Source organism: Benincasa hispida, chromosome 8 (genome assembly GCF_009727055.1).
Source record: "Benincasa hispida cultivar B227 chromosome 8, ASM972705v1, whole genome shotgun sequence".
NCBI classification, from domain to species: Eukaryota; Viridiplantae; Streptophyta; class Magnoliopsida; order Cucurbitales; family Cucurbitaceae; genus Benincasa; species Benincasa hispida.
In genome coordinates this window covers 22,161,407-22,171,589 of record NC_052356.1, presented here as the reverse complement: position 1 = coordinate 22,171,589, position 10,183 = coordinate 22,161,407, and the positions used below count along the sequence as shown (strand labels likewise).

Below are 10,183 nucleotides of genomic sequence, written 5' to 3'. Positions count from 1 at the left end.
ATCACAAATATGTTTGTAAACATACCTAGTATAAATAGTTGTAGTTAATCAAATTAACTTGAAACTAGACATATTTGTGTTATAAGAGTTATCTAGTAAACAAGGGTGATGGATAGTAAATATCACAAAAGGGTGGTGCTTGTTGTCTTCACGCCTCCTTTCAGGCTTGAGGAATAAGAACGGGAGGGGGTGTGACATTAGACCTATATCTCTATGGCTAACTTAATCTTAGATCATTTTCATACAATTTTTTTTATCCTATAATGTACCTTATCTCTAAGCGTACGTGACAGTTCTATGTTTAAGCTCTCAGTCCCGTACTCCTTTGTGAAATCAATCGATATCCTAACCTTCTCAATATTAAGACTCAACTATTATGTTACACTAAGTGTCCAATTAAACTTAACACATTTGCAATTAAAATCAAAAAGGAAGTGCTCAAGATAAATTAGGGTATATCCACATTACTGAATTCCTTAGAGATTTAGCTAAGAGCTAAGAAGGAATGAATGAATTTCATTGATCCAAAAGTCATGATTAAAAAATAAATGATTTAAAGTAAGGAAACGAGAAAATGAAAAATGCAAAAGGGAACTAATAGAAATGCTAGAAAAAATACAGTCAAGGACCCCTTAAGGAAAACTCTCACACTTTAATACTCTCTAAGCCGGATTCACTTTTCTTAAGGATGAATCCACACTCTCCACAACCTTTCGAGGGGTAGGGATAACCTAAAACTAAGATGCTTCATAAGAACCCTCATTCCTAAAGGTTTTCTGTATGGAGTGGTGGAGTCTCCTCTTAGGAGTGTTTGATTTTCAAGGATGGTCCAAAAGTGAAGCCTCCATGCCTTTATATAAGCTATGATGATTGGAGAATAACCGAATTTCATGTTCTGAATGACTCCAAAGAAATTTTACCACTGAACAACATCTTTGACCACTGAAATAGCAACAGTAGAAGATTGGGCACGATTCTAGAATTTTTTCGATGTAGGCACATCTTTTCAGGGAATGCAAGCGCATCAGCACAAAATCTGCAAAACAACAAAAAATAATCGTAAAAGTTTATATAATCAACCCAAATCACTTCAAAACACATATTTTCAGGGAATGCAAGTGCATTAGCACAAAATCTGCAAAACAACCAAAAGTAATCGTAAAAGTTCATATCAATCAACCCAAATCACTTCAAAACACACTTTAGCTAGTCGTTGGACTCATACATAGTCATTTTATCCAATTTAATCCAATCAAGAGGAAAATATCATGCAACTAACATTTTTTTACCAAAGAAAAACAACGAAACTATGCCCAAATCACTCCAAAACCCATTTTAGGAAAACATATAAGTTAAAAACTAAAATTGAAATACTTCAATCTACAGTGGTGAAAATTGCATAAATACACTAAATAATACACAAGTTTTAAGGCAAATACACAAATTGAAAGTAGAAATTTAACTAACTAATTAAAAATACCATATAGACACATTTTTTTTTGTTATAATTAAAATTAGAGCCTAGTTGACCCTTTGAACAAATTGGAATATGTCCAAAAATTTGGAAAGGAAGACCTTTTTTTCAACTTATATTGAAAGGGATAGAGATATTAATATCTTTGAGAGCCAAGAAACAAATTCATCACAATTGAAACGTTTAGAAAGAGAAAGTATACTTCTTTTTCTCAGTTCGATAGAAAGTAATAGCATTTTTTTTTAGTCAAAAAGATTGTGCAAATGATAGAAGTCTTCATAAATAGAGAATGAAATCAACTTGAGTTAGGGATTGGGAAGAAATAAAGATTGTTATTATTATTGGATTCTCCAAGAAATTGTCAACGCTCTCTCCATATCCCTACTTAACCCCCCCTATCTCCCATCCCTTCCTTTCATTCCACAAACAAAAATTCAAACTCTTCTCCCTCCTCTTTCCTCTGCCACCTCATCATGCACACCTTCTCCACCGTCACCGGCACCATCACCGCCGACGCCTCTCTCTGCCACCTCCACTCCCCCGACCACGCTGTGTCACCACCACTTTTTCCATCGTTCCCTAATTTCTTTTCTTCTCATACCTCTTCCTCCTCCTTACTCCCGACGTATAGCCAGCTAAGCGAGCTGGATCTAGTGCTCGAGTCGTCGGGGTTTTTACCCTCGGAGGTCAGTTATAGTGGTAGTAGTGGACCTTGTAGTAGCTACGGGTCTCCGACATCACAGCCTGCCCTAATACACCGAAGCATGAGTAGCCACTCGCTCCAAAAGAATAGGGTAAGCCATGGACCAGGTGCTCGGAGTTCGTCGTTGTTCGATGCCGATGGGCCGGCCGTGAGAAGGGTTTACAGCTCCGGTGATTTGCAGGTGAGTTTTGCTAATAGCTCCCCAAAACTGGCTGCAAAAATGCAAGCCTTTTGTTTACAAAATATAGTTTTGTTCTTTCACACTTGTATCTTAACAATTATTCTCTTTGAGTATCCATTTGTGAAAGTAAAAAAATTTGTCTATGTTTTTTGTTTGTCAAAAGTCGCTTTCAACTTAGGTCGGACACCTCCATATCTTTATAAAATCATAGTCAAACACCAATTATTTGTCCCACATTTGTTAAATAATTTTACAATATGGGCAAATATAATGGTACTATAGTAGTTAATATATATGTTTCTGAAATCTATTTATTTTACCGTTAATTAAGTAAAAATATGTTTTTTTTTTTTTTATAGAAACTATATATTTAAATTTGTTAATATGAATATTAAGTTAATTAAATTGATGATGGAAATTAATCAGGGAAGAACAGAAAGGGGATGCTCAAGTGAAAGCAGTTTGATAATAGAAAGAATGACCAAAGCTTGTCGGTATAGTCCCGAAGAGAAGAGAGAGAGAATTGAGAGATATAAAACCAAGAGAAACCAGAGAAATTTTAATAAGAAGATTAAGGTAATTATCCTTTTTTTTCTCATTATTATTATTATTCAACTTTAATTACTTTTGTCCATTTGATAACCATTTGATTTTTTGTTTTTGATTTTTTTTTTCAAATTAAATATATAGACATTACTTCTACCTCCAAATTTCTTCCTTTGTTATCTACTTTTGGAAACCAAGCCAAATTTTGAAAATTTAAAAAAGTAGCTTTTAAAAACTTATTTTTGTTTTTGGTAGTTGGCTAAAAATTCAATCATTGTACTTAAGAAAGATACAAATCATGGTAAAAAATGAGAAGAAAATAAGCTTAGTTTTCAAAAACCAAAAATAAAAATTTATGGTCCCGTTTGGTAACCATTTTGTTTTTTGTTTTTTTTTTTTAAAAAATTAAGCTTATAGACACTATTTCTACCTTCAAATGTCTTCTTTTATCATCTACGTTTCACCAATGGTTTAGAAAAACCAAGTAAAAAATTGAGAACTAAAAAAAAGTAGCTTTCAAAAAGTTCTTTTTGTTTTTGGAATTTGGTTAAGAATTTAACCATTATAATTAAGAAAGATGCAAATCATTGTAACAAATGTGGATGAAATAGACTTAATTTTTAAAAAAAAAAACAAAAAAATCAAATATTTACCAAACGGGATCTTAAAGTTTGTGTTTTAACAAGTTCCAAGCATATTCATTTTTAAGATTAACCAATCTATTCTCTGAACAAAAAAATTGATTCATAAATTTCAAAAAAAAAAAAAAAAAAAAGAGAATATGTTAAGGACTTATTTGCCCAATTTAGTAACCAAGTTTTTTATTGTTTACTTTTGAAAATTAAATCTATTTTCTTTCGATTTCTTACTATTGTTTTCATCTTTGTTAGGTAAAAGAGTTGAATTCTTAGTCAAATTTCTAGATACTTTTTTTTCTTTTCTAAACGTGTTCTGGTTTTTGGAAACAATAGTAGAAACTAAATAACAAAAGAAAAAAAATTAGAGGTGAAATGAGTATTTATAAGTTTAACTTTTTAAAATTCAAATAGTTATCAAAGGGGATCCTTATTAATCTATTAGACTCAAAATTGAAAATTTATGTACATATCACAAATATTTTAAAGTCGAGGAACATATTTGACACGAACTTAAAAGTTGAATAAGTGAATGGATAATTTAACCTATTTTTTTAATCATAAAAATAATATTCTCATTCCTTCCCTTTTTTCTTTTATCTTTTCTACCTTTTATGTTAAATTATTACCTATGACAAGCTCATAAATTATAATTGGGATTATTATATATCGTAAAATATATTCCAAGAACTAATTATATATTGTAGGATCAACGTATGTGTAATAAAGAAAATTTAAAACAAAATCATTACCTCAAATTTATGACCATCAAATTTTCACTTGAGTTTTGAAACATATGTAGGCAAATAATTAGTGATTTATTTTTTTATTTTTTTATATTTTTGTCTTTATTTTCTATTTGAATATGATTTAGAAAGAGAAGAAATAAGGACAAGATGCATCTAAAATAATTGTATCATATTGGAAGTTAAAGACAAAGTGGAGTGATAAATGATTGTGGATAGGGATACTATTCATATGTAGCCAGCAACAGTCATATGTTATTTTTCTACTCCAATCACATTTTTATGGGATTTTTCTTGAATAATCTCCTTTTTCAATTAAAGTTTTGTTTGAAATAAAGCTAAAAATACTTTAATATTATAACTTTGGTGCCTCATCTTGATACAGTAGGTCCCTTTGATTTTGAAAAGTGTTTATATAATAGGTCTCAAAAATTTTATATTCGTATCTAGTTAATACGTCCTTGAATTTCAAAAATATCTAATTAGTCGTCAAATTTTCGATTTTTGTATCTAATAAGTCCTTAAACTTTCAATTTCATGTTAAATAGGTTTCTTAGCTTATTTAACAACTTTTAAAATTTGTGAACCTATTGGACACAAAATTCAATTTTACATGTATTAGACGCAAAAATGAGAATTTAGAGAATTATTTGATATATTTTCAATAAGTTACACTTAGTAGATACATAATTGAAAGTTCATAGATATATTATTTAAAGACCTGTTGGATTCAAACATGTTAATTAGTTACGACTAAACTTTATTATTTAACTATAATTTTTATTTATATTTTCATAATCCATCTTCTTAGTGAAATAAATGATGGGATTAAGAAGAAAATTATAAGTAAAATTAAATGTTTTTTACTTGTATATTTGCCTTATTTTATCTAATTGTAATACATTGTATCAAATTATCACTGTTACCGATCATTGCTAAAAAAAATTATGAATTTTGTTATCTTTATCGTTTGACCTCTTAGAGGTAACGATAACGGTAACGATAAGTGTAAATGTAACAAAATTCATAATTCTAAATAAACGCGATAAAAAACAATCCACATTTGTGATTTAGGTTCTTTACAATTGATTCATCAATAGAATTCCATTACGAACATACCAATTTTCATTACGATCGAAATTATCACTTGCTAATCTAATCATTGCTATGTAATTTGATAGTATGAATGTAGGAAAACATTGGCAGATAGTAGAAGGCGAATAAGAGGAAGATTTGCAAGAAATGAAGAAACTGAAAATAGTAATTCCACCAGCTCACCGGTAGAGACTTGGAGCTACTATGACAATGCCATGGTAGAGGAAGACACTCAAGACGATGGCTCATGGATCACCTTCCTTGGTTCTTACTCGGTTAATTAGGTCGATCGATGTTCGCTTTTCCATCTTACAATTGTCAAATTACAAAAGGAAAATCGAACTATCGACTTTTGAAATGGTATAAATATCGTTCTTCTTTTATGTCATTGATTTTTGTAAATTGAAGTCCACTAATGAATGAACCATTGTAACACGTATGTGTATTATTATGCATATTTATGTATATGTAATATCAATTGCTTTGATTGTCTAAAAGATAATTGTTTTGAATGGTAAAGCAGTTAGAAATATTTTTAAATTTAGTAAAATGTCACTATCTATCACTGTCTATAACTGATATACAATAATATTTTGTTATATTTATAAATAAGTTAGCTCATTTTTCTATATTTAAAAATAGATCTTTTCCAAACTCCATTACATATTTAAGTTTCGTGTTAGATTTACAAATTTCAAAATATCTGTTTCGGTTCCAAATATATTTTACACATTTGAACTTTAGAAAATAGGGAGCCAATCAAACCTATATTATTTGACAATATTGGTTAATTAAGGAAGCTATGGAGTGAGCTAATATTAAGTACCAAAGACAAGATTAAGAAAAAATTACCTTTTTCGTCTTGCATTTTGAAAAATATGTGTTTGGTATCCGAGTTTTCAAAATATACCTTTTTAATCCTCTAATTTGTTAGATTAGATTCATTTGATCTATAAATTTTCAAAATATATCGTTTTAGTCCTTGAATTTTTAAAAATAAGTTAGGTAACTACAATAATCTATTTTTTTATTATTTTGAATTAGAAAATTAATTTTTAAAAATTACGACTTTGCTCCAAAATGATTTTTTAACATATTTTATAATTCAAAATTTCATATGATTAAAAACAATGAAAACAATAATTGTTCAGGAACCAAATGCACCTATTTTTAAAAAAATGTAAAGATTAAAAAAGTATATTTTTAAAACTCAACATATTCTTCAAAATTCGGAAACTAGCAATGTAGTTGCTCAATTAATTATTACATCTTGTAAGTTTTGTTGCTAAAATAAACATTTTAAAGATATTAGGAATAAATTGATTTATTTTTCATGGACTAAAACAGACCTTGGAAAAGATTTTAAAAATATTTTATTATAATAAAATATGACTGAAATGAGATTTAAATTTAATCTTAATCATCATGTTCTTCACTTAATTAGTAAAGTGTCCAAATTTAGAGTGTATTATTTGGATTTTTTTTGTTTTTTCTAGCCTTATGTTTTTAAAATATATTTGCAAAATGTTTTGAAAAACATCTTAATCAAGTTGAACTAAAAATGTATCTTTTGCTTTAATTTCTTTTAAGAAAAATAGAAAACAATCTAAAGGCTATGAAAGGAAGTGTAGATTTTTTTTTCTTTCTTAATGAAAAGAACTAATACACAAACATTAAAATATATAAATGTTATTAAATAGGCACTAAGCTCTAAACAAGACAAACTTATTGCCTACTAAAATATAAATATAGAAAATATTAGAATAAAATGATATTTTAAAAGGCACTTTCCACCCTAAACATATAGAATTCGATTGCATAATAATTTTAGTGGTTGATATTTTATTAATTTATTCCTAACCTTTTGAAAATTTAATTTTGATACTTCATTTTAATTTTACTTTATACATCCGTCTCTTTAAATATTAAATTCTTAATTCTTAAAAAAAACAAAACAAAACAAAAACAAATTTAAGTATCAATTAATTTAGTCCGGGAAACTTTCATATATTCGATTTATATACGTTATATTTTCGTATAATTATTACGCAGAGTCATATTACATTTTTAATCGAGTATGGCTCAATTGACATACAAGTGTGTTAATAATTAGGGGTCTATGATTCAAATATCTTCCTACTCCTAATTGTACTAAAAAATAAATATTACATTTTTAATAAATTTAGACAATATTTTATAGTAAGAATTAGTCGTGATTTACGAAATTGAACATAAGATAATTGATCTAAACTGTGTGCTCTTGACGAAAAGGTTTAAGGTTCGAATCCTCTCTTCCCACGTTTAAACTAAAAAAAAAAAAAAAAAACCTAGACATAGATTGTCAAAGGGAATTTAGTTTTGTAGGTCTCGTTTGGTAATTTTTTTTCTATCCATTGTAATTTTCCATATATATGAGCAAAATTAATTTGTCTATCTCCAATGAAAAAATGATTAAAAATGTTGAGAGACAAAAACTACATTTTAAAGCCCATATGATTATATATATTTTAAAAAGAAAAAAAGAAAAGAAAAGAAAAGAAAGAATGTAAAAATGATGAAGGCAAAGTCATTATAGTTGAGAAAGAAACAGGAAAGGGCAAAGTGGTTTTGGAGATGACAATCACAATCACACAATTACTTTTCACAATATATGTTGAAGCTGATGAAGGATACTTTGAAATATAAACTATTTTGCCTAATTCCATGTACTGTTTGACAAAACAAAATCAAGTGCTCTTTCATTTTCACCTCCCTAACTCAACACAATAATATTTCTATACCCAACTCATATCTTTTATGAAGCTTCTACTTTATTAATATTGTGTATCCAATGTCATTTGATGCCAAATTTTGCATAGGAAAAAATATATATGATTTTCACGTGACAACAACGATAAAGTTGTAATTTTAAAAGGGAAGATCTGCAAAACAAAGAAAAATGACTTAAATATCAAAGTCAGAACTCAAGAACTTATTTGATCTCAAATTCACTTTATCTTGAATTGGTCTTCTTACATCTTTTCTCGCCTTTGACCTTATTTTATCAGGTTCAAATTCACCCATACCAAATAGAATCAAAGAAAAGATAATAATGATAAAAATAATACTAATGAGAGTTTATGTTTAAGACTTTAATTGCCATTTCAAAGGATACGATTGGAACTCTTCTACCTTACAATTATTGAACTAGAAAGAAAAGTTGTTTAATTTAGAAATAATTCAAATTTATGTTTTAGGACCCAATTAAATTTGATGACTTTTAGAACAATTTTGGGTTTTTTCTTTCCTTTCCTTTTTCTTGGAAAAAGAAGACGAAAACTATATTTTTAGATGGGATACATGCGTTGCCTTTAAACTTTTGTATGTATGTAATCTTTATTTCTTTTTTCAAACTCTTCAAGTCTAAAATATAGGTCAACTAACATACAAATATGTTAATGATTATGAAGTCTGTCTAAATTTAATTATAACTAAATGAAGATTTTCTTTTTTGAATTTAACGAATATAAATACAATAAAATATATAACTGGTATGGTCACATATATATATTTTTAATTCAATAAATGGACATATATAATATTTTCACTTGTTTCATAATTATTATTAAAGCTGTCAAAATATGAGTATTACTCAACTAATATAAAATTTATACTATCGATTTTGAGGTTAAAGATTTGATACTCCATTCAATAAAGAAAAAAATAAAAAAAAAACTAGAGGTTAGAGCTACCTATAGATGTCCATTTAAGTGCAATTATGTGGGAAATGAAGGTAACCGTCCACATTTAGATGGCGTGGTTTGTACTTAAAAATAAAAATAAAAATTCGTATGCTTTTTGGATCTAGAACGACAATTCAACCCACTTGGAGAGGGATATAAAGTAAAATAGCGACGTTCCACGATTACAAATTGTGTAGGCTCAAGTTTAGGGCCAAAGTGATGATAGTTACTATTGTTGCAAACTAAATTAAAATTTTGGGTTAGAAATGTGATATTGACTAAAAATATTTGTTTAAGATTTCTTACATTTGTTCTTTGGGATTTTAGAAGTTGTCTCCACTTTTGTCTTTGGTGGTATCTTCTTTGAGCTTGTTTTTCAAGATGTCAAATCTGCCGAATATTTCTTTTCTTATTTAACTTATTATGCCTTTTGTATGAGCTGATGATTTTATGTGAGGATATTTTCCATCATTCTACTATGGTATCTAAGCCTAAGTTGTCCTTGTCCTAGGGTTGCTACGCATATTATTTTGTAAGATCATTGAGTGTGTTTGATAGAAAATATACTACATTGCATTGAATTCAAGAAGAAGGTTTTGTGCTTTGTTTGTGTTCTTATGTTCTTTATTTGATCTTACAGTGAGCGTTTCATAGCAAGGAAGGTTGTTTGGTCTTAGGAGGAGCCTAAGACATTATTTATCGAGAAGGATTTCTCATTCCTTAGATGGAGCTTAAGGTATTATTCATCAAGAAGGGAACTCTCAAAACCTTCTAAGTTCTCACGTGAAGGGGTTCATAAGTAAAAGGAAAGATATCAGTGAGAGGGAGTCTTAGGGAACCTAAGTGTTTCAACACTAATATACACATACTTAGGAGGAACCTAAATTCAAGTGAGAAGAAGTCTAACATCTAGGAGGAGCCTAGGTGGTTAGCTAAGATGAATTATATGTGTGTCACTGTAAATTTTACAGATAAGTACCATGTTGTAATTGTTTGACTATTATATATTAGTTAGTTATTTTTTCCCTAGCACACTGTCCCCCCAGATGTCGGTGGTTCATCAATGAACTAGATTACCAAT

At 28.6% G+C, this 10,183-nt stretch overlaps 1 protein-coding gene across 1 annotated transcript; it reads left to right on the top strand.

Annotated features, from left to right (window-relative positions):
• The first annotated feature begins 1,656 nt into the window (after positions 1 to 1,656).
• Positions 1,657 to 5,920, top strand: LOC120083449 (zinc finger protein CONSTANS-LIKE 5-like). Its single transcript, XM_039039218.1, has 3 exons — positions 1,657 to 2,358; positions 2,785 to 2,934; positions 5,467 to 5,920. The coding sequence occupies exons 1-3, from the start codon at positions 1,948 to 1,950 to the stop codon at positions 5,662 to 5,664; spliced, it is 759 nt and encodes a 252-aa protein (XP_038895146.1). The 5' UTR covers positions 1,657 to 1,947; the 3' UTR covers positions 5,665 to 5,920.
• Positions 5,921 to 10,183: the final 4,263 nt, after the last annotated feature.